Source organism: Anolis sagrei, chromosome 4 (genome assembly GCF_037176765.1).
Source record: "Anolis sagrei isolate rAnoSag1 chromosome 4, rAnoSag1.mat, whole genome shotgun sequence".
Lineage (NCBI taxonomy): Eukaryota > Metazoa > Chordata > Lepidosauria > Squamata > Dactyloidae > Anolis > Anolis sagrei.
In genome coordinates this window covers 32,743,804-32,769,894 of record NC_090024.1, presented here as the reverse complement: position 1 = coordinate 32,769,894, position 26,091 = coordinate 32,743,804, and the positions used below count along the sequence as shown (strand labels likewise).

The following is a 26,091-nucleotide window of genomic DNA, read 5'->3' as shown; positions in this document are numbered from 1 at the left end:
ATTTGCAGTGAATCCTATTTGTTATAAGAAAGTTTAACACTTATGCGATGATTTATGAATTCTTGTTTGCGTTTGCTTACAAATCACTCAATCTTTGTATCTTTTATGTGCTTGCAAAACCATCAGAAGAGTCTTTTACCCACTGGCTCATTTGCACTAGTTACAAATCAGAATCTGCAGGTCAAAAAAGAAACAGACCTTCACATACTTATTGTAGGTTATGTTTTTGCATTATCTTATTTTATAAAAAGTCCAGCATGTAAAAAGTATTGTGAAACACACTAATAATAATAACTTTGTTATTAGTTTTATGGAGAACTTTCTGCTCTTGTTTGATTGATTATGTTGTCCTCAAGTCAGTAATATCATGTTGTGTTCTTTATAAAACTAGATAAGCAAAATATGTGTAAGAATAAAATACAACCATCAATAAGCATGTACAGACCTGTTTCTTTTTTTTCTTCCTTTTTTGCACCAATGTCAAACACTTCTGCTCTCATGAATGAAGGGCATCTGATTTCAGCATTTTGTTTTTCTAGTGCTGTGCCATGCGGTATATTTCTCACTATTCAAAGGGTCCCCTCAAACCTCTGGAGCAACTTTGGGGAGAACTGACAGAAATTAGAAGCTTCATTTTGAGTGATTCGATGTGGCTTCCACCAGCAAGAAGCACTGCTGGATACAACTCAGTGTGTAAAACCTTTTTCACACAGCTCTAACAAATATGAATTGCCTGGCAGTCTTGTAAACTACATCTAAAAAGAAGGAGAGGACATAAACAGCTTCAGTGCTGCTACTTTGTGCCAGCAGGACTGCTGACTGAAAGGTCAGCTGTTTGAGTCTGGGGAGCAGGGTGAGCTCCTGTCTGTCAGCTCCAGTTTCTCATGGGAGAAGGTTGGTAAAATATCTGGGTGTCCCCTGGGCAATGTCCTTGCAGATGGTCAATTATCTCACACCAAAAGCGACTTGCAGTTTCTTTAGTCGCTATTAACACAGGGGGAAAAAACCCAGAAACACAGCAAGATTCAAGTGCTTCTTTATTTGTGCGATAAATATCACACATTGGAACAGCTAGGCTTGAATTTTAAGCATTTCACATGAGAAATAATTCTTACTTAGAAATTAATCTGTTTTTCTTTGAAGACACAGGATAGATCCCTAATACTCATTTAAGGCCATCTGTTGCATGACAATCTGTGAATGAGTCCAACATGTGGCTACCTTCTCCATTGTCAAACCTCTTTTAAAGTTGAAATATGGAGTTTGGTTATTGTATGGGAACGCAGCATACAAACATAAACCTAGTTTGTGAACATATAGAATTAATTGCTATAACATGTGGCTTTATCCTGTTCCCAGTGTGAAACAACTTACCATGTAGCAGTTATCCAGCATGAAGTTAGATAAAATTAAACCAGAATTTTGGATTAATTAAAATCTAGAAACTTCCCAGAGCTCATCTGTACCGGGCAGATATAAATATGCACTGGATTGAGAATGTGGAGGCATTTTCCACATATAGGCAGTCCCCAAGTTACAAACAAGATAGGTTTATTCTTAAGTTGAATGTGTTTGTATGTCGGAAGTGTAACTCCAACCAGATATATCTATATTTTAGCCTTGGATAGCACGGCGAAGGTTGACTTGTGGTGTTTGTTTTGTTGTGTGTGTCCCTGTTCAGAAGACTTCACCCCACTTTTTGTCCCTGTGATAACTGCGTATTGAAAAATGTGGCTTATTATGGAAATAAGGACTGGTGTTAAAGCTTCAGTGGAGACATCTTTTCCCCATGATGACTCTTTCAGGAATGAATTTCCTTTCTGAGGGGTAAATTTCTCTCACTTCCTGTTGTCTCACTCCCGTTCTTAACTATGAGTCCTTTATAAGTCAGATGCTTATAACTCGGTTAGGTATAGAGTTAGGTGCAGTACTTACATTGATCTGTGGAGAAATCAGCCCAGGCGTTTGGGGTTTTTTTTTTACTAAACCCACAGACACACACTCATCTACACAGGAATGAAATGCTTTGCTTTGGTCAAACCTCAGCTGTGTTCATTCTGGGGGCATCAAGCTTATGAATGACATCAGCCAGCAGAAGCATGTCCAAAGGAAGGCAACTAAGGTGGAAAGGGTTTGGATACCAGGACTGGTGAAGAACAATGAGAGACTTGGTATATTTTACCTGAAGAAATATGTGACAAGGAAGCTGTCTTCCCATATCTGTGGGACTTATGTAAAAGGATGGTGCAAGCATGCTTTCCATTGTTTTAGATGGTAAGACTTGGATCAGTGGATTCAAATTGTTTGAGACCTCACAACCTCTGAGGATGCCTGCCATAGATGCAGACAAAACGTCAGGAGATAATGCTTCTAGAACATGACCATATGGCCCGAAAAACCTGCAACAACCCAGTGATTCCAGCCATGAAAGCCTTTGACAATACATCCCCATAGACTTCAGCGTTGAAAGGAACACTAGAAGATTGAACATATTCAGCCAGTGGAACAAGTTTTGTTTACACAGTGGACTAACAGTGTTCAAAAGGAGGTTGTTTGGAGAAACGTTGTAGCAACCATACTGATTTGGACTCATATCTGTCTTGTTGTAACTAAAATTTAGGATTTTCATTGGTCCTGAATAGCAACTCCCAAGTATCTCTAGTAGTCTAGAGCTGAGAATGGTACCACTGTATGCTACTGTTTCGCCTTTAAGATATAACATGTAACCTTTACAACTTGAAATTTGTGCATATGTTACTGAATTAAATAAAATGATCAGTGTTTGTTTGTAATCTAATCTTTATGTTTGTGTTTAGTCCATTTATTTCACTTCTGTGTAGTCGCCCATCACATCCATTTGCAGTTCACCTCTAGCTTTATGATAGGACTATCAAGTCCTGGAAAAAATATACCATAAAAATAAGATTTGATGCCATAGTTACTTGATAGGGCTGGGCAATTCGTTTCGTTAATTCGTAATTCGTTAAAAAAATCGTTAATTTTTGAATTACAAAACGATAACGAATCAGTCTGGAGCAATCTGGAGCAATTTTTTAAAAAAATGAATTTTTAAAGCTATTTTGTAATTGTTTTGTAATTGTTTCGTTATTATTTCAGCTCCCAAAGCTCTGCGTATTGGTACTCCTTCTTGCCTCTAAGCCCAGCTGGCTGCATTTTTCTCGCTGGTTATAGAATGACATTCTGCTTATACTCAGAAATGATTTGGCATTTAAGGCTGCTTCACTTTTTTCTGCTCCTGCAAGAATAAATGCCCCTTAGGGATGATCAAGATGCCCACTCTGGGGAAGGGGGGAGGAAGGGTGGGGAGAAGCAGAGCCCCCGGGACTCGCCAGGAAGTTGAACCACTGGTTCCTCTCCTGCCTAGTTGCCTCTCTTTCGCCAGCATCGCCAGGAGGCACCAGAGACCCCCAGGGAAAGCCTGGAAGAATCCCGAAAGCAAAACATGCCGTGAAGACGAGGGAGGAAGAGGAGGATGGGGAGGCGATGAACCTACCCGGAAAGCTTGGCGATCTTGACAAAGCTAAACACATCCATCCATGCAGCCGCCTGAGCTCTGCCCGCTCGCCTCGCTCGCCCTTCTCTCGCTCACTCCAGCAGCTCCATGCCTGGGAGAAGGCGGCTTGGCAGGGCAGCTCTCCTTCTCTTCCTTTCCCCAGCAGAAGAAGCAGAAGCAGCAGCAGCAAACCTTGGCGGGGACGGGAGCTGCTACCCCCCTCCGGCGAGTTGTTGCACGGCCAACAACTGGCCGGAGGGGGGTAGCAGCTCTCGTCCCCGCCAAGGTTTGCTGCTGCTGCTTCTGCTTCTTCTGCTGGGGAAAGGAAGAGAAGGAGAGCTGCCCTGCCAAGCCGCCTTCTCCCAGGCATGGAGCTGCTGGAGTGAGCGAGAGAAGGGCGAGCGAGGCGAGCGGGCAGAGCTCAGGCGGCTGCATGGATGGATGTGTTTAGCTTTGTCAAGATCGCCAAGCTTTCCGGGTAGGTTCATCGCCTCTCCCGGCGGCCCCAAGAGAGGGAGAGAGAGAGGAAGAGAAGCCTGAAGCGTGGAGAGGAGGAGGAGGAGGAGGAGGAGGAGGAGGAGGCAGCAGCAGTAGAGGCAGCGACGACTCCTACCAGGGCTCCTGGTTTCAGGGTCGCGCGCGTGCGCGCTCCCGCTCTCCCTCTCTCTGCCAGGGCCAATTCGGGGCGACCCAAAGTGCCTGCCGGGCGAAGAAGGGAGCAAGTTGCACAACCGCGTCCACCATTTTAACGAATTGATTCGTTAATAATAACGAATTTTCGTAAATACCGAACTTTTAAAAAGGAAAATTTTGTAATTATTTTAAATATCGAAACGCAAAAAACCCCAAAAAATGAATTGATTTTAGAAACAAATTTTTGCGTTGTTACCCAGGCCTATTACTTGATCTTGGCTCATACATCAATATGTCGTCTTAAATGTCTTTGGAATATACTTTCTGAGTACTTCTTACTCTACAAACTGAAGGTATAATGCTGACTGCTTTAAAATGTATGCATTGTAGAAACTTCTGGAAACTTCCAATTGTATGGGATCTAACTAGTAGGTATCTGAGAATAATTTCATTTCCATGTATGTGTTTGAAGTTGTCTCTACAGTGCTAAAATTGTGTGGCTTCCCTTCCTCCCAATCATGGCTTCAAAGTTGCTTGTTTGGTCTATCATTCTAGTTAGTGGATGGAATGGTAGTGCCCTATTCTCTATTTTCTCTCCATTTACCCATTTGCAATTATGGTAGTAAAGAGGAATAAATTGGCTCCATTTTAATCTCTTGTGTTCAGATAGATGGGCTGAGTCAACTAGTAGGTAGTTTCCCAGCTTTTGCATGTTTCTCCCATTCAAAAAGCATGAAATCCTCTCTTTTTAGTTATGAACAGAATGAGTTTAAAATAATATTTAAGACACATTTGTCTTGGGAATGTGGACTGATAGATTATCTGAAGTTAAATTCAGTTCTTGGGGTGAAATAAGTCTCTCACCTTTGACTTAAGACCATGTTGCACCTTGACTTCATCGTTTAAAGCCCATACCACCACTACCCAGTTTGAAGGAGCTGGATCATACCTGATGATGTAGCAGCTTGAGGATTTCTCATTGACACAGAACCTCAGTGAGATACCATCTCTACAAGTGTAATCTCCTAAAAAGTGTGGTCCAAGTTTGGCTGATGCAGCCAGTCTTGCTCCCATCATGGGAGAAACCAGCCTGTCATACTCCATTATAAATTCTGTCATACTCCATTCTAGGTCCTTCCTTTCTAGACATTTTAGGTTTTCCAGAGAAAACAACTTCATTATCTCTTCCAAAAAACAAACAAACAAACAGAAATCAAATGATCTTATTTTCATAAAAGAAAATAATGATATTTAGAAAGACTCTGGTTACGTTGTAACCATGAAGTAGAAAGGGTCTTGCTCCCATATTTTCTCAACTATTGCTTCTTAAACCTTTAAAATCTATAAATCGCACCAGTGGGATTGGGGTTCTTCACTAAAAAGCCATGTTTCATTCATTTATTATCTTACATGATGATTTTGCAGTATGATAGACCTATTTTATTTTTAAGAAGATAGGCATTTGTTGCTGTGACACTTTGGAGTGGAAAGTGAAAACTGGCAATGACAGCTTTGTACATAAATGTATTACCTTGTTTTATTCTTGACATTGTGAAAGGTTTAGCAGATGACATATTATTATGCTGTGTAGTGTATCAACCATAGATATTTTTCAATGGTTGCATATCTGATTACCAACTTCTCTTCAAATCATGTAAGAATCAATCCACCTCTTCCAAAAGTTATTTCTCCATTTTCAACTTCCATATTCATTAGTATTGGGCAAAGGAGCCTCCAGTAGCTCAATGGGTTAAATTGTTGTGCTGACAGGACTGAAGACCGTCAGGTCACAGGTTCAAATCCGGGGAAAGCAGGTTGAGCTCCCTCTGTCAGCTCCCCATTCAGAGACATGAGAGAAGCCTCCCACAAGGATGGTAAAACATCAAACATCTGGGCGTTCCCTGGGCCACGTCCCTATAGACAGCCAATTCTCTCACATCAGAAGTGACTTGCAGCATTGGGCAAGGTCATCAAAGGGCCCTTCCAGGCAGGCCCTATATCCCAGGATCTGATCTCAGGTTTTCTGCTTTGAACTGGATTATATTAATCCCCACTGCCAGATAATCTGGGATAAACAGAAAACCTGGGATCAGATCCTGGGCCTGGAAGGGAAATTAGTAGCAAAAATGTACGTGATTGGGAGCCCTGGAGCAGTTCCAGAAAGGGACTAGTTCAGGCTTGCACAATCTGTGACCCACCAGGTGTTTTGGACTTCAGCTCCCCAAATTCTTGGTCATATTAACAGCTGGCTAAAGCTTCGGAGAGTTGGAGGCCCAAACACCTGGAGGGCCACAGATTATGCAGGTCAGAACTAGTGCATGCATTTGAACAAGCATCATTATTGAAGGGCCAGCTTTTGCAGTACAGTGGATTAGCTGCAGTGACACAGTTTGGTGGAAAGAAATCCTGCCTGGGTCCAGATCCAATAAATGACTTTTAGGGTTGAGGAAGGAGCGAGTATTTTGTGGCATTCCTCTTGCCTTGGTCCCAGCTGGTATGAGAATGTCAGGCACCTCAACTCCAGCATGCCACCTGCCACTTCACTTGCTCTATAGCTGGAAAAAATAAGGCCAGGATTATCAGTAATTGCAAACATCTGTGTTTGTTGTGGGTAGATTAGAGCCATAGATCCCTTCTTTTCAAGACAATCACTCTTTTTAACAGCATCACAGTACACAAACAATTGGTGTTTGCATGATGTTCCTTGCTATTAAGGATCTTGCTCCAGTAGCATCATATAATCCAGCCTTTCTTACAGAGAGGAGAGATATTTCTTTCATAGTAAAAAAAAAGCCCCAATGTTTCAACCTGTAAATTCAGTTGAAGGAGGAGTTGAAGTTGTGACCGTGGATGATGATTCTTGCACAATCATCCTCATCCTACACCAGCTTGCAGTGGTTTGTATAAGATTTTTAAAAAACAAACTAGAAACCACATCTATAAAGTTATTCACCATGAGCATCAGCAGTTTCCGGGGGGACGCCTTGCAATTTGGTCACTTGGAGAGGTGGAAATAATTGCCACAAGGCCGGGGCAATGAGGCCAAGGGAAGGCTATTAGGTGACGTTTTATCAGCATGCATGCCAGTGAGGTTACCCAGGCAGCTTTAATCATTCAGTCATATTTTCTGGGGCTGTAAAGAAAGGTCTCCTGAAAGATATGAAATGGATCAGAGAGACAAAGACAGATAAGCCTCTTTCTGTGTGTGTATGTGTAGGGGGGAGTACAGTGCTTCAATAACAATTAATAATCGCTGGCAAATGCATTCCTAAAAAGGTGAAAGGATGCCCTCCTCCTGTTTACTCAGCGATACCAGAATTCTCAAAGGGATTAAATTTGCCATCTGGCCCACCATTAACCGATCATTTTCTGAATTAACAGTTGCAGGCCCAACACAGATTGATGTTAATAGTATTTGGAAATTATATGTCAGCATCCTCAGCTGCAATGGGGAATTTCTTGTGTGTGTTTTCACCTATTTACAGCTCAGACTAAAGACTCTTTGCTTAACAATTGATTGGACATGCAGAACGGTTGTGCTACGGGAGGTAAACCCACCTGCGATACTGTGGTTTGGCTACCTGGCTCCTGTTACAGGTGGAAGAACAACTTTTATGTTTAGACCTTCAAGCTGGAATGACACTTCCGGGTTTGAAGTGTGGATGATTTATCGTATGTAATTATTCCAACTTCTTCTAGTCTTGGTTTTCTTTTTGTTTTGTGCCCGTGTATCTGTCTTCTATGCTTGTGCCTGTGTATTTAAACAAAGAATACTAGGCTTTCTTTGAAACCATTATTCAAATTTTATACAGTTAAACCAGTTTTATACAGCTGAGTATAAACCCTTCTCTTTTAAGAGCCCTTCATTGACATGTCCAAAGGAGCCGTTTTCAACAATTGCAATTTTGTCGTCATTTTAGATTCTCAGTAGCTGGAGACACTTAAACCAGTTTTTTAAACTCTGCAGAGTGAAAGTTAAAGGCTTTAAGCTATATCTCTCTTTTTATTCTCTTATATATATATATGATTCTACAAATTAAGCACCAAAACATCATGTTTTACAACAAATTGGCAGAAAAAGAAGTTCAATACACAGTAACGTTAGGTAGTAATTACTGTATTTATGAATTTAGCACCAAAACATTGCAATGTATTGAAAAAGCTGTGGATCTGGGTGGGAGGCAGACTGTGCTGGATAATACAGAATGTTGGATAAGCGAAGTTTGGATAGGCGGGACTCTACCTCGTAAATATATATAGAAAGAGGGGGGGGGGTTGGTGTGTATGTATGTATATATATATATATGTGTGTGTGTGTATATATATATATAATTTTGGACATACACATACACAACATTTACAATTCCCACCACGAGGATGATTTTCTTTTACATATTAATCCTTTTTGAGACCATCCTTATAGATTTACATACTATATAACATTTGTGTAAGTCTAGAGATCAGGCCATAAGAAATAGGATACATACATGTGTGTATATATGTGTGTGTACACACACACATGCATGCATGTATGCAGCATTGGCATAAAGTTCACCATTATATACAAAGAGCACGAATCATCTTTGTGGCATCTAGTCAGAATGTTATAGTAACTGCACTGGTAAGTAAACAATACTGGAATCTAGAACAGTTTTTCATCACCAAGGCTGTGTTTGCATTGCCACAGGCGAATGCCAGAGTTCAAAATCCTACTGGTGGTGCTCATAAAATTGCTGTGATTTAGTATTGTTTTGTGCTTACATAAGGAAGGTCTGCAAACGTCCTTCAATACTTAAAGCACTTTTATATAAGCTATTTGCCATTTGAAGTTACAGGAAATCCTTTTGTCCCAGCCGGGGCGGTGGGGGGGGGGGGGAATAATGTGCCCTATACACTTTGTTTCATGGCTGAAATGTGGGAAGTGTGTCTCCAGGCTGTTTGGGGGAGCCTCATTCCTTCTTACTCCAGGGAAGATGGATGCTCCCTTGAAGCAAAACTAGCACTTTCTTCTCTATGCGGAATACGTTTCAACTTATCCATGGGTGATATCAAAATCTATAACTTTTGCCTCCCAACCATCCCTTGATTTATATATAAGATAAGAATATCTGCTCTCCAAACTGTGTGGGGAGGTTCTATTTTTTTATTATTGGTGGGATGGAAATAGCACCTGAAACTATTCAGGAAATTAGCAGTTTAAATGGGACAGAATAAAGTCTCTGCGTGCAAACTAGCTTACATGAAGAAGTTAGTTTATGTTGCATTACTTTCTTGCACTTGACATGCAAGGATGTTTCATGTTCATTGTTTTTATATATGAACACATATGCACACCTGGACTGACCTTGAAGGAGCTGGGGGTGGTGACGGCCGACAGGGAGCTCTGCCGTGGGCTGGTCCATGAGGTCACGAAGAGTCGGAGGCGAATGAACGAATGAACAACAACATGCACACCTAGATACACTACCAAGGATTCCTACAAATTTTCCATGACTTACATTGCTTCCAGGAAGCACTGAATTTGTATATATGCCAACCTTCTGCAACCTGATTGGCTCCAGAAATGTTGGGAACGTAGGCAAATCTCATTGGATGAATTGGTTGGAGATGGTAGCCATTGTAGTATAGTCCAACACATGTGCAAACCTCTGCAATGGGCAAACCTATAGATCAGTGGTTCTCAACCTGTGGGTCCCCAGATGTTTTGGCCTTCAACTCCCAGAAATCCTAACAGCTGGTAAACGGGCTGGGATTTCTGGGAGTTGTAGGCCAAAACACTTGGAGACACACAGGTTGAGAACCACTGCTATAGAGGCTAATGGAACAGGACAGTGCTATGTTAAAATACCCTTTTCTGCTCCTAGTCATAATTTGAGCTGCAGCTAGACAAGAGAACTTGGAAATACATACTGAAAAAGAATGTGTGTTGCATGGACATGTCCATAATTTTCTCTTCGTCCGTTGCAATTAAACCGCCTTTTTGCTGTTTTCCTAGGTAGTCCTACTGAAATAGGATCTCTGTGTATAGTCCTGCAAAATAAGTTTGCATCTATTCCATTTCCTTGTCAGGAAAGCAAATGGATTTGCAGCACCATGAGATTAGCTGAGCCTTTTTAGGCAACGGTAACACTGATCCTCCCTCGGAGCTGAGGAGTGACGGCTAGGCAACAGCTCTGTTGAGTCAAGCACTGTATAAAACACATTAACAGATGCAGCTGATGTCTTAAGAACTTCCATAATCTCCCTTTCTCAGGTTCATTTAGTACCAGGAAAAGCATGGGAGAGGAAGCAATAAATTTTTTACTCTGTTTTTGTGGACTATTCAACCTCCTCAGAGGACAGATTTTTAGGCAGATGTTCTCAGCTGATACTCTTCTCATTGTAAAATGTGGAAAACATGTTTGACGGAACATGCTGAATCTGGAGCCATATTCACAGAGAAAAACCATCCGTTCAGGTCAACTACTTCCATAGCTTTTGAGAGATCAAGGCACATACTGACAAAATGAGTAGCATTTGTGGAGTTTAGGAACTATGCATGTGTGTAATTTCGTAATTTGTTCCTGTTAGAAATGAATTTCTATAACAGTTATTCACATGTTAACTAATAGGGCTGGGCGGTTTCATTTCGTTAATTCGTAATTCGTTAATAATTCGTTAATTTTTTTAATTACAAAACGATAACGAACCATTCTGGAGCAATTTTTTTTAAAAACGAATTTTTAAACACGTTTTGTAAATGCTTCGTATTTCGTTATTGTATTCGTTTCGTTATTGTTCTGAGGTCGTTTCGTTATTATTTCCGCATGTCTGGGGCAAGTTTTTTGTTTAATTAGTGAAAAAAAATTATAATATCACACCAACAGTCAACAACAGAGGGAGAGGGAAGCTTCAGAAGTTTTTGGAGGTTTTTTAGCGTATTTCGCGGTCGCGTCCACCATTAACGAATCGATTCGTTATTGTTTCGGAAATCGATTCGTTAATGTTTTGTAATTTTTTTCACATTTATGAAATTTCGTAAATATCGAACTTTTTAAAAGGAAAATTTTGTAATTATTTTAAATAACGAAACGCAAAACCCCCCAAAAAACGAATCGATTTTAGAAACAAATTTTTCCGTTGTTACCCAGGCCTATTAACTAATATTTTGTTAACCTTTTGTATTAAAGAATAGGAAGCTCAACATCTTAGATCATTCTAAAAATAAAAGTTGTTACACGATGTTAATGTTTATCAAAATGTGTTGTGAATTTCATTGTGGTCATATGAGTAGAAGGGTAATAATTGTTGGACTGCACCTCTTTTAGTTCTTTTCACACAAAAAACCTCTTGAGGAATGTAATTTTTAGAAGATTTGGAGAATTCATAGAGCCCTGACACTTCTAATAGACTTGAGTTCTCAAGAGTGAGATGAAATGATGATGAATCTCTGATATAAAACATGTTTTCAGTGAAATTGTTTACTTACTAGATAAGTCCAGAAAGTTTAATTAAAAAATCAACCCCAAAACCTTGAGGTGACTTATCCATGGGTCGGTCAAAGCCAGGACCTCTAACAACAAGCCAAAGTGTACAACAGTCCCAAGTCAAACCATATAGTTCACATAAATGCCAAATACTCAAGGAAACAAGCAGGAGGGAAAACCAAATGTCCAGTCAAGGGTGAAGAGCCAATTACCAGTAATTCAAGCAAGAAGGTTGAGTCCACAAATGCAGACTTTGTTTCATGCACAAAATTATTAAAATATTATGTATAAAATTGCCTTCAGGTGAATATAAGGTGTAAAGGCCACACAAATGGATTTAATGTTTATACTTGATTCACATCTCCATGATATCTCATCACATACATTTATTCACATACAGGTATTCCAAACTGGGGGAAAAGTCAAACATTTTAGATAAGGAATCCTCAACATGTAGTTTCTGTAGTTGCTTTGTCCTATTCTTGTTTTAGCTGACAATGGTCAGGAGCTTTTTTTTTCCATCTCGGATATATTTTCAGAATGAATAGAGAGAAGAAGCACAACTATACACACACACACACACACACACACACACACACACTTCCCCAGCCATATATCTATGGTTAGAGGAAAATGCCTTTGCCATCAGATATAGATCTAGTATGACATACAAAACCGCTTTAAAAAAATGTTGAGTTGAAACAAACTAACAACTCCCAGATGTGCAGTCTAAATTCAGCACATATATGAGATGGAAGCAACCTGTATTTAGTGCTTAGTGGTCACTAATCTGCTGCACATCCACTAGATTTAGATTTATTCCTAGTTTTTTCCAGTGACCAGACCGAGCACCAATGATCATTGGCTTGTAATATGTGAAGAATTTAGGTCAGAGGATTTTGCAGCATTATACTCTAAGAATATCAATGTAAGTGGGATAATAATTGGTGGATGGGGATAATGCAATCCCTCTTTCACTGTATGAGGGGAATTGCTAAGTCTCTCATGTTTTGCTTGCACTGAATGCCTAAGGCTGAAATCCTATGCAAGAAGAAAGTTCCATGAAACATAGTGGGATTTTCAGCATATTAGACATGCTTGGAGCCATACTATTAAGGACCATTCTTTGCCCAGATCATTGTTTCTTTAATGCATAGTAAAAACCCCTTATCCACACTTTACTTAGCCACTCTCCAAAAATATTTTCTCCAGAAGTCTTTGTGGGCCTTTGTAGATCCACCAAGCATACTATAGAATAACAATTGTTTATGTACCTCTCTTGCTCCTCTAGCACTATTCTATGATATCCTTCCAGCCCAAATATAGTTTAAGGATAAAATTTGCCCCTGTCCACAGTTTTAGGTAAAAATTGGGACATTTAGAACATTTCATCCATAGATAGAAGGGTTTTACTATGCCTGTAATTTTATATATACCGATGGGACTAAATTCCACTTAATTTAAAGTTCAGGATCATTGGCTTTCCATGTGCTTTGGACTTACCCTCTAACAGTTCAATCACCATGGCCAAGATGATAGGACTGGGAGAGATGTACTCCAAAACATTTGGTCCAGTTTCTCCACAACTATTTGTTTGTGCAGGGGAGGAAGTGTTGTCTCTTCTTTCTTTACAAGGCATAACCCCTCTTCTGAACATTTTTGGCTTGACATTTGCTTGTGGGTGATACCCTAATACCTAAAATGTTTGACCATATACTGTTCCCAGATGTAATGAGTGAACCAGTCTGCCTCTTCAGAGTGGTCCAAGGGGTGTAAACACAGTAAATTATTAGGCTTGAAGAAATAAATATACCACCTGTATCTGTTTCAGAAGATTTGAGTAGTGGCTGTTTTGGTGATGATGGTGTCGGTGATGGTGATGATGGTTATGTGTGTGTTTTATCTTTTATCTTTTCATTTCTTTGCCCCTTGGACTGAGAGATGGCAAATTAGTGATGGACTATCCACTAAGTCATGTGTATTTTTCAAGACAATTAGGAAGTAGCTTAGGAGAAGGATGAGAGGAGATATGATAGCCATGTATAAATATGTGAGAGGAAGCCACAGGGAGGAGGGAGCAAGCTTGTTTACTGCTTCCATGGAGATTAGGACAAGGAACAATGGCTTCAAACTACAAGAGAGGAGCTTCCATCTGAACATGAGGAAGAACTTCCTGACTGTGAGAGCCAGCAGAAAACTCAATCCATTTTCAGCCTGACATAATTCAGGTCATCTCTCAGTCTTCTCTTCTTCAGGATCCCTAAATCATTCTTCATGAAGCTTGGTTTCCAGACTTTGAATCATCTTGATCCAACTTGTCAATATCTACTTGAAATGTTGTCCCCAGAACTGTATACAGAGTTCTAACTTGGGTTTGTCTAGCAAACTAGGTCGGCACTATTGCTTCCCTTGGTCTGCAGATTCATCTCTTGTCAATGCAGCCTAAAATTGCATTGACTTTTTTGGATGGTGCTGCATACAATTAACACATGTTTGGCTTGTGTTTGACTATGATGCCTAGAAATCACATGTGCTGTTATGAAGACAAGTGTTGTCCTTCCTATATTTGTTCATTTTTTTCCTGTGTAAATGTTGTGCCTTATATTTATTCCAATTCTTAACTGTGTCAAGATCATTTTGAATTCTGATTTTAATATACCATTGAGCACTGATGGGGAAGGGGGTGAGGGTGGGAGGAGTGGCCTCCCCTTCAACATTTTTGAGGACACTTGTTTCTACACCCCAACTTTCTCCACTTACCTCCGAGCATCCACTTCCCTGCCTTCTCACTTTAATTGCCTCATATTAGGACAAATGAGATATTTCTTTCTCTATCTTTTTATACAGAGTACTGCTATTGCATCAAAGTATTAGTAGCCTGGGGAAAGTTGACTTAAGGAATTAGTGATGTTTATGTTAATGGAGGAAGGGAGCAGTTTTGTTGCACAGTGTTTTGGGGATATGTAATTCAGCTCATATTCAATGAAATCATTCCAAGTCCTCAAGCAAAAAGGAAAAATGAGCTTCCCTTTCACCAATTCTGATAATATGTCTAATACAAATACTTCAGTTATATTTTGGCTACAGCTGTACAACATTAGCTGTCTTGGATATATTCTCAGAGCAGTGTTCCACAGTTTTATTATAAGTATTTAATGTCTTATAGTTGTTTATCACTAATATTGAATATTACTGCATGGCAGGAGGTTGGACTGGATAGACTTTTTGGTTTCTTCAAACTCTATGATTCCATTCTCAACCTTCTTGATTCCTATAATTATTTACTGGGGGTGAGACTGAATTTGGAAGTTGTGTTTGTGGCCTTAAAGCTAACTATCTTCATGTATTTTCCTTTCATTTCCAGAGAGCAGCACTGACCTCTGATAAAGACCTATATCTTGATAACAGCTCCATTGAAGAAGCATCAGGGGTCTATCCAATTGATGATGATGATTATACATCCGGGTCAGGCTCAGGTAAGGCAATACCACATCTGAGAAGTTTTGTTATGGCTATATGTGTTTTCTCCACCCCTCATGTCTCCCTGGAAGAGGAAATGCTGTATGTGCATCAGATGCACTATAATTTCCAAAATATCCCAAGAGTAGCTGTTGTGGCGAAGTGTTGTAGTACAAAAAAGTAAGATGTCCATGTTTTGGATTTAACTGCATGGTGTGGAAAGAGACATCAGATAAAATTAAGCTAAAACTGTTCTTTTTGACTCCACTTCATAAATCTAATAGGAGTGAGATTTCAGTTACCTTTTTCATATAGAAAATGTGATGAATTGAGTTAGGAAGGGCTAATTCAAGTTGGGATGCAATATGTGAAACAGAAGATGAATGGAGTACTCCCGTTCTCCTCTAATAGTGGAATTTTCTGAATTTCTTAAAATTCCTTTTAGTTAAATTGTTTTGTGTATTTGATGGAGTCACGATGTGTATTTTTTTCTGTTGGATTTATTAAGCACATCAGGATGGGACAGAATGTAGATTTAATGGGACCAAGCTTTTACACAGTGATTCCCAGTGCAACAGTTTCAGTGCAACAATGAACAATACAAATGACAATTGCAGTGGCTCCTGGTATATGTTTTCAGATTGCATGATTTTAAGAAATTGTTTAATTGATACGTTTTTAACTATGTGATTTTAAATTATATGTTGTTTTATTTTATATGTATTCAAGTCTTCAAATTATGCCTTTGTTGTAAGCCGCTCTGAGTGCTCTTCGGGGTGAGAAGGGCGGGATAGAAATGAATAAAATAAATAAATAAAAGTTTTTATACCAACCTGCTCTCTGTGCAATCGGTTATGTTCATCTCAGTAATGGAAAAATTAAACAGTCAAGTATTGCCAACAAGCTAATAGGAATTAAATTGATGAGGTAGACATAGGAAAATACAATGAATGTTTAGATTTAATTGCAAAGCATTAACTCTATAATCAGATAACTGATGTCAGCCCATTCCTTTTTAAAGCTAAATAAATTCCAAGTAATACTGTTAATTAGCCAGCGCCTGAATAAGTAATAGTCAATTCTCACAAAATTCCAGATTACAGGCTTAACTTACTTTTTAGACAACAGCTCCCACAATCTCCCAGCTGCTCTATGAGACTCTTAAAGTGATAGATCTGGTTGTTATCAGTAGACTTTTGTCAGGTAGGACAGGGATTACCCAGTTTCAGATCTCAGCCACAAAGCTCAGAGAACATTAAATATGTTTTCATCTCTCATCATCAAATATGTCAGGAGTTGTTCTGTGAATAAAGTAAAGTGGAGCATGCAACTCCCTGCAACTTTTTGAAAGCACTAGCATTGTTCTTTTAAAGTAAGTAAACATGTTGTTTCTTTGTGTTGTCAAAGGCTTTCATGGTCTGAATCACTGGGTTGTTGTGTGTTTTCCAGGCTGTATGGCCATATTCCAGAAGCATTCTCTTCTAACGTATCTATGGAAGGCGTCCTCGGAGGTTGTGACCTCACAACTTCTGAGGATGCCTGCCATAGATACAGGCAAAACATCAGGAGAGACTGCTTCTGGAACATGGCCATACAGCCCAGAAAACACACAACAATCCATAATGTGTCTGTTTTTACATTTTGGGATTTTTTTTACTATAATGTTTTTGATATTTTGTTCGGGAACAGCATTAAGAGTGGTACACATCTTTTGGATAAAAGAAGATGGGCAAATGTGTCTAAATGCATGTCATTGACATTCTTCATAATCTTCAGGAGATGAAGAGGAGGATGAGAACACAATGCTAGAACCAACACCTAGAATGCTTCCAGAACGTCCAGTGATTCCAGTTAGTGATTCCCCAAGAACTGAAAGAACTACACAGAAAACACAGACCAAGGTACCTACACAAACAAAGGTGTGTACAGGAGGACGTAGTGGTGGTTGTTTGGTTCTCCAAAACTGCAGTACTACAATATAACCTTAGATGCCATTTAATATATGCTTTAAGAGGATTTAGAGGAAAGCTGTGGATTAACCATAAAGATGACTCTGTTTCATAGCACATCAATCTTTTAAGAGAAACATAGAACCTTGCACTCCTGTTTTAAAACCAGCCTCCATCATTATATAAAGGAATGTCTCAAATAGTATTCTTTCAGCTCAAAATGAGCAATCAGAAGTTTAAGTAGTTGTGCATGTTTCCTTGTTTTTCCATGTGTGTTTTGAAGAGTCTGCTCTCTAGGACAAGGATCTTAAGGGAAGAAGTGGATAATATATAGGTTTTAGTTCAACAAGTCTTCTCCTTCACCTAACAATAGGAATATTTCATCCATTTGGAAGCATAGTTAGAGCCAACTTTTCTAAGAAAAAAAACTTTAAGTTGGGAAGTTCCAAAATGTTGGCATGTCTAGTTAACATGTCAGTAGGTTAGCTACACATGTGCTATGTAGCTATGTAGATTCCATATATTGTATTTTCTCACTATATTATACTGTGGTGAGGAGGAGTCTGTGTTTTCATGGACAGGAGGAGAGAGTCCTTGTCTCTTACTCTATCCATTTTTCCACTTACTTACTTACTTACTTACTTAGGTGATCCCTCATTGTCCAAGTGTGATGGCCTTCCAAGTTCTTGGAAGATGCCTGTGTGTGAGTTCCTCTTAACACAAATGTGGGAAATATGTGACCCCCTGGATGTTTTTTGGTTGTAACTCCCAAATCTTTTCACTATTCGCTATTCTGGACATGGCTGCTGGGAGTTATCCTTAAGCCACACCTGGAGGTTAATGCCCACTTTTGCTTTAACAGGATATGATTGTTCACAATTTTCTTCAACGCATTCAATCTAGCGGTAATAATTTGAAACTCCAAGCCCCATCCTTTCATTCATGATAGAGTTCATAGCTGCAGAGATATAGCAAATTCAAATCAGGTCCATCTTCTTGAAACACCCTGTAGTGAAAAAAGAGGACATGCCCAGGAAAACCTAAGAAAGCTTGATTTAGCTGCAGAATTTTCATTCTTCCGGGCTACACAAACTGAGATTGGCTCTTCAGAGTTTCAGACAAAAATTATCTACCTGGGTTACCAGAATATGCCAGGGACTGGACCTGGTTCGACTTGAATGCCAGTCGTGTGCTTTATCATTAAATAATGCATCTTTTGGCTAAAATAACTGAAATAGAAATATTGGTAGATTTCAAGATAAGTTATAGGATTACTGCAATGTGCATTAATAAATATCACATTTTTTTCTTTGTATGACACATGAATGAACTTAACTATAGAAGACATAGACATGAAAACCAGAGTGGTTTAATGATTAAAGCATTGAACTAGGATCCTAGAGCCTTCCACACAGCCTTATATCCCAGAATATCAAGGCAGAAAATCCCAAAATATCTGTTTTGATTTGGAATATATGACAGTATGAACTCAGATAACCAGATATTGTAGGAGCCCCCAGTGGCGTAATGGGTTAAACCCTTGTGCTGGCAAGACTGAAGACCGACAGGTAGGTTAGAATCCGAGGAGAGTGTGGATGAGCTCCCTCTATCAGCTCCAGCTCCCCATGCGGAGACATGAGAGAAGCCACCCACAAGGATGATAAAACATCAAAAAATCTGGGTGTCCCCTGGGCAACGTCCATGTAGCCAGTTCTCTCACACCAGAAGCAACTTGCAGTTTCCTAAGTTGCTCCTGACACAGAAAAGAAAAAAAATAGATATTGTGCGATTTTCTGCCTTGATACAGAAACCATATTATAGCATTTCAAAGTGAGTAAGTTAATATTTGTGATTTAGCACTTTTGTAGTTGTTCCCATTGTCATCTAAACTGTTTTATTGTATCTTGTGCTACAGTCATCTGAAGAGCTTGATCAAAAGAAAATACTTAAACCAGAGGCTGAAAATAAAAATGATAAAAGTGAACCAAGTGAAGATACTGATGTATTCACTCAGAAACATTCAGAAAACCTTTTTCAGAGAACGGAAGTATTGGCAGGTGAGTGTCACTGAGTAGATGTTCTATAGATTCATAAGAAACATAATGTTTTTCTGGTGCTACTTTGAGGCATCCTGAATTCATTCATTGTAGCAATATTCATACAGTAAGACCCTCTTATCCATGGGATTGTTTTCTGCTGCTTCACTTGTCTAGGGGCACCACTCCCAGAAATGTTTGTGGCCATCACTCAGTCTTGTGGAATGACATTTTGATAGTGAGATATATATTTTGATAGGGAGAGTATGTTAGTGAGATATGTTTTTATGCAGAATCCCCTCATAGTCAGACCTTATAACATAGGCATAGTACAGAGTTGTCACCTGAAGATTGTAAAACATGTCCTAAAGTTTTCACCTCTTGCTGTATACAGTTTTAAAAACATGTATACACACATAGCAAAGACAAAATAGCATTTACAGAGCCGATGTTCATTGCCAGTAACTTTTAGTCCAAGCAATGTAATGCATTGGGACAAAACAATGTTCACAAGAGTTGGAAGGGACTACAAGGATCATCGAATCCCTGCCATGCTGGAACACACAACTAAAGCACTCTTGAAAGATGCTAATCCAACCTCTGTTTAAAGACCTCTAAAGAAGGAAAGCCCTCCACCTTCCAAAGCAAATGATTCCACTGTTTTTTCTAATGTTTAGGTGGGATGTCTTTTCTTGTACTTTTTTATTTATTTATTTATTTAAAATATTTGTACTCCACCCTTCTCACTCTGGGCAGCTTCCAGCTGGCACGATTCAATGCCTCCATGTGTACATAATAAAATACATAATAAAACCAATAATTACATGCAATTAAAACATTAAATCAATTCAATTAAAATATACTTAAATATAACAGCCTTATGGCCTTTTCTAGCCGAGTTCTGAGATTGGAGATTCCATCAAGCTTGTCCATAGTTCATTACATTAGCAAATTGTCATCGTTGTCATTATCCTTATCAGCATAGTCACCCGAAGGCCGGGTCCCACATCCATGTTTTCAACTTCTTTCTGAAGGAGAGGAGGGATGAAGATGGTTCATCAGTTCATGGTCTAGTATCTGAAGCAGCAGAAAACACCCACTCCACCTTTTAAACATCCATTCAGCTATTTATAGTTATCATATCACCTCTCAGTCATTTCTTCCCCAAGGTAAGCATTCCTAGGTAACTCCTCATAAGGTTTGGTTTCACAATCTTTAATAATCATGGTTGCCTTCTTTTGGACATATCAATATCCTTGAAGTGTGGCACCCAGTAAATTAGTTCCTACCATTTCTACCATTTCTTTCTTGTCTTCCATTTATTTGGAAGCACGAAATAGGAAGCTCCCTCCCGACACAAAAATACTCTTGACACAAAAGCCTGTTTCCATGTGCATCCAAACCTGTCCCCTTGCCTTGGAAAGAGAGTGCATGTGTGGCAGGGCATGAAGGCAGACAGACCTGGAGCTTGGCTGCAGGCACTCTCCAGGCCTACCTGCACACCCCACCACACATGCACTCTTGGAGAGTGTGGTGAGGTGTGCAGGTAACTCCGGAGCATGCCTGCAACCGAGAGTTAGAGGTGCTTGGCTGCAGGCACTGGCAGGTGTGTGCACTTTCCAGGCCTGCCTGCATTTTCTGTGGTCAGTATTCCAGGTGTGGTCTGACCAAGGCAGAATAGAGGGGTAGCATGACTTCCCTGGATCCAGACACTAAGTGAAGAAATTTTAGGACCAAGTTGTCAAAACTTCAGGAACAACTTATAACATCCCTTCTGATTGTATTGTATTATAAACAGAGCCTATTTTTAAATATGTTACAATATGTTTGTAATTTATATACTGGTTGTGTTGTCCTCTTTCTTATGAGGAACAGATGAGAGGCTATGAGCCATCCTTTGGTACTCCTGGTGAAGTTCTTTCTTCTCTTTCTTTTGTAGCTGTTATCGCTGGTGGAGTTATCGGGTTTCTCTTTGCAATCTTCCTTATCTTGCTTTTGGTATATCGCATGAGGAAGAAGGATGAAGGCAGCTACGATCTCGGGGAACGTAAGCCATCGAGTGCTGCCTATCAGAAGGCACCTACTAAAGAGTTTTACGCATAAAACTCTCAACTTAGTGTCTCTGTTTAAGAGATCACTGAACTTTTTAAATAAAGCTTTTTTTGCATAGAATAATGAAGAACTTTTTTTTTCATTAAAGAGCCTTTATGGCACCTTTATGATAAAAAAATCCCATTGTATTTAAAACTTTTCATGTATTCCTCTAAAGAAAATGTAAAGTAAAATCTTAACATTTTGCAGTGTTCTGTGAATAACAGTGGCAACCCATTATTTTATATCGCCATTGGTGTTCACTGAATCATTTTAAAACTTTATGCATAAATGAAAATGATTGTTTTATCCTATGGTTCAATGAAAGTTGTTTAATTTTTGTCAGCATGTCTGAATGATCTTACAAGTTAGTTTTTCTTTCATTAATTTATCTGTTTCCAAAAAATAAAAACAAAATGCCTTTTTGTAGTTGTCATGGTGCAATTTGTCTTCAGATAACTCAAATAATGGTAACTCTTAGTGTAAATGTATTTTTTCAGCTATGTAAACCTTAACCTCCACTTTGTATAAATTTTACTGTCAGAAAATCCATTTTACACCTTGCTTTGTTTCTCAGTGTTCCTGTAGCTTAATTGAAACTTACAGCAGCAAATTAATGTGTAAAATTGGACTATTACTGCAAATGATGTAGTCGTACCCTTCCAAAACAAATCTTCTTTATGGGAGATTTTGCAGTAAGCTACTGACAGATCTATACAAACCCAAAGACTCTTTAACAGTATTCCAAGAAATTCCTGCAAATTTCTGTGGCCACTGTTCATTAATTTCTTGCAATTTGAAGGTACGAGTAGGAATTTTAAAAGGATCTATCTCTTTACTTTTGGTTCTTAAAATGCATTTAAGTTGTAAACGTCTTTTAAAGCCTTTGAAGTGCCTATGATTCTATGTAACTTGTTGCAAACTGGTGTTAATGAGTATATAACAGTTAAAAAAAGAAAGAAAATGTTGGTATTTTATAAGCACAGACAATTCTAATGGTAACTTTTGTAGTCTTACATGGATAGACATAAACTGTAATTTGGGAACATAAACACTACTGAATAAATCATGTGGCCTAATACTGAAATATTTCATTGTGGATTTTTTTGTTCTCTCTTACATAATGATACTGTTTGTATAATGTTACAAATTGCCTTGTGCATGATTTTTTTCTGGAAATAATGTCTCCCAAAAGTTGCTAACAAGGGTTTCAATAGTAGAAATAACACAACTGTATATGCTGCCCTTCTCACCCCGAAGGGGACTCACAATGGCTTACAAGTCAAATGTAAATAAATATATATTATATTCTGAGCATAGCACAATATTAGTACCATACATTCCCACATTGTACTATACCACTATACTATAATATTAGTAATATTACATGTAGTATAAAATATATAATTACTATATTGTATTATTATTAATATTATATTGTATTACATTATAACATTATTATCAATATTCATATTATATGTGCACACAATATATTATATTATTAGCACAGCACAATATTAGTATTATGTATTACTATATTGTACTATATTGTACTACACCACTATACTGTAATATTATTAGTAGTATTACATGTAATATAAAATACATAATTCATACATTGTATTATTATTATATTGTATTACAATATAATATTATATTATCAATATTATATGTGTATACAATATATTGTATTATTAAGTACAGAACATCCGTAATATATAAATACTATAACATATTAATATATAAGCCTTAAAGTGCCAGTTTGAAGAGAAGTTAAAATGTAAACATACCTACAAAATTTGGCACTAAAGAAGCCTTAAGTATTATTCATTATGTGCAACTTCTATAGAGCTCAAATTCAGAGGAATATAAAGTTCTCTGTGTACTTTAATGATTTTTCCCTTTACTCGGCCCTTGAAATGAGCAACTTGGAAATGTCAAGTAACTTAATGTGAAGTGGCAGAATGATTCAATGCCAATAAGTCTCTGTGATGAGGATTACAAATAACGAAAACTTGGCCAGAGCTAGACACTGGGGTGGCCACCATATGTTGCAGAAATCCTGGCTAGAGTTTATTCAAAAGATAATGATGGAGAGAAAAAGCAACAAATGTAAGGAGTGATATTTAACCTGCCCACTGATGCAAACATTGGCTTGTAAACCAAGGTGCAATAGAGAAGCAGGAGATAGATCAATACCCCTGCTGCTTCCTCTCCTTCATCTATATTTTGGAGGAAGAGGGGGCAGCTAGGTTTCTCAGACAGATAATAGTCTCTAGATGATTACCTCTGGCCATAGATATGCCAACCACATATTCTGTGCTGGAAAGACTATGTCACCATTCTGTACAGCAAGGGGAGTCCCTCAATCTGCTTTTGGAGCATAATCTCTCACTTGAGACCATGTTAACATGGAGTGCATCTACACTGTAAAATTAATTCAGATTGACCCCACTTTCATTGCCATGGCTTGATGCTGTGTAATCATGGGCGTTACAGTTTTACGAAGTGTTTTGCCTTCTCTGCCAAACAGTCCTGTTGCTTCACAAACTAAAATCCTCACAATTCCATAGAAGTGAGCCACAGCCATTGAAGTCGCATCCAACAGAATTACATCTACAGCATGGATGTACCTTTAGACTTAGAGGAGTATGCAGAGGAATCCTGTAGCACCTTAGAGACTCACTGAGAGAATGAAATTGGTGGCAAAAGCATTTGTAAATCAAGTCTATTTCCTTCAATGCCTTATGCTACCAATTTAGATTTCGTCTACGAAAGCTTATCCTACCAACTTGGTTCTCTCAGTCTTTAAGGTGCTAATATATAAGATTAACGTGGATATGTTTGTATGTTGTGGCCTTTCATCATTCCAAGCCATTGCATATGCCACCTGGAGCTGATGGAAACTGGAGCCCAATACCATCTGGAGAGCCGTAAGTTCTCTGTCCCAAAGGCAGAGATAGTAACTTGTAATGCAAAGCACAGAATAGCTAGAGAAAACAATGATTCAGAAAGGGAGTTGTGAAACAAAGGAGATTATTTTATTATTATTATTATAGAACGTTTTATTATTAATCCCAGTTAAATTTGATTTGTCAACGATTATGTCCATTGATTCAGTGGGTCCACTCCTGGCAAGTCTAACAAAAAGATTCAAGGATTTTGTCAACCTTCAAATAGTTCAACTGAAATAAATTGGACTTGATGTTAGCCAACAGTGGCATGTTCCATTGATTTTAATGGGTCCACTATCAGTAAGACTTTCTTTGGATGTAACCCATAGCAAAATGCAGGGGTGAAATCCTTCAGTCACCATAAATTGATGAACTGCTATTCCCATCACATCGCTGCCAGATTATCTAGGGTCAGATAGAAAACTGAGTTCAACAACCTGAGGTTGGCCAGAGATTTCTCAACTCGACTATAGCAGATACTCGGATGACAAAATCTCATAATGTGAGCAGAATAAAAATACTTTCTTTCTTAAAAGAGGCCAAATGGCAAATTTTATAGCATACAATACTGCTGAATAAATTACTTGAAAGTTAACTGAGCGACATAGTGTAAAATGGTGCTCAGCAAGTGTTTCTTAATAGCGCAAAATGTAATGAAGTTAAGCTTACAAAAGAACAGCTGCTTGGAATAATGACTGCACGGAGACATAAAATTTTGGCAAAAACTCTTTTGCTGCTGCCGTTGTAATTCATACCATGGGTTTAAAATGCCAAAGTAAAGTCTACTATACCCAATCACAGTTTTTCATGTGTATACAGTCTGATCTCAGGTCTTTTGCATAATTCCAGAACGTTTACAACAGAGTAGATCTCTTAAAGGTAGAGTCATTAATTTTAGTTAGTGGACAAATATCCAGTTGGAAAGACGAAACATTTCCTGAATGGTCAGAAGGGAATTGTTTAAATAATCCAATCATCTATTCTGAATTTTAAGTGGGTAATTTGCAGCCTATCAGTATCAAACCATCAGCATGGGAAAGCATGATGGGAGCTTCAGTCCAATAATTTGGAGAGCTATAGGTTATTCCATCTTAAATATTGCAGACAGAATAGTATTCTGTTTCCCTTTCTCCAGTGAATTTTATGACAAGTATATCAATTATGTGATCTTGAAAACCTTGCCACTCTGGCCAACAGATTCTTGCAGTTGTAGCCCAAAAGGCATCTTTGCTTGTACAAGGACTCCATCTTACCCTTTTCAGTCATTTCTCTTCCCTAATCCTATTGTAGCCCTTTTCACTGATTTTTGAGCTTTTTTTCCAGGGGGTCGAAAGGGGTAAGGAAATCACGGTGTATGAGCGAAACTATAGTCCAACACTACAACTTCTTAGAACTGGTGAGTCACTTTATAGTCCCATTGCTCAGTTTCCTTTCTAGAATATAGGTTAAATTGCATCAATTAAGTTTATGCTTTGGTTATGCATTGAAATTAACCTCCCTGGGAAAATAAAAAAATGTCCTTTGTACAGGGAAAGAGAAAGTGACTGGTGGCACAAATGACAATCGTCAGAATTCGGATGAAGAGTTTACAGTCTTCAGCCTCACTCTTAATTCAAATTCTTCCCTAGGCTTCTTGAATTCCCCCATAGCTAATTTTAAGTATTAGAAAAGTCCCTGCCTTCAGATGACTTCCCTAAATATCTGTATTGTAGTAAAGATCTTCCTTCAACATCTAGGTTGTAGCAAAAGCGGAAGGTGAATCACCATTGAAAACTATTATGAGTCCCTGATATGGGGTCAGGGATGGAGATATTAAACCCATGGATATTTTTGATGTGTCAATTGTTTCTCATACATGCTGGACATTTGCTTGGTGCAGCAATCATTTAGATCTCCTAGTTCAGGGCTTCTTAAACTTTTCTCACTTGGAACCCCTTTCAACTCGAGAAATGTTCATGTGATCCCGGACATATAGGTATATAAAATGTA

General features: G+C 38.6%; 1 protein-coding gene across 2 annotated transcripts in view; it reads left to right on the top strand.

Annotated features, from left to right (window-relative positions):
- Nucleotides 1-22,235, top strand: part of SDC2 (syndecan 2) — a 92,540-nt gene extending 70,305 nt beyond the window's left edge. Inside the window, exons 2-5 of one of the 2 annotated variants that reach the window (XM_060775639.2) lie at nucleotides 14,978-15,089; nucleotides 16,849-16,973; nucleotides 18,937-19,078; nucleotides 20,997-22,235. In XM_060775639.2, the coding sequence (XP_060631622.1) occupies nucleotides 14,978-15,089; nucleotides 16,849-16,973; nucleotides 18,937-19,078; nucleotides 20,997-21,160 (543 nt within the window). In that variant the 3' untranslated portion in view covers nucleotides 21,161-22,235. Of the gene's footprint in view, nucleotides 1-14,977; nucleotides 15,090-16,848; nucleotides 16,992-18,936; nucleotides 19,079-20,996 lie in introns of both variants that reach the window. The other variant, XM_060775638.2, reaches the window with a different exon arrangement.
- The last annotated feature ends 3,856 nt before the right edge of the window (nucleotides 22,236-26,091 follow it).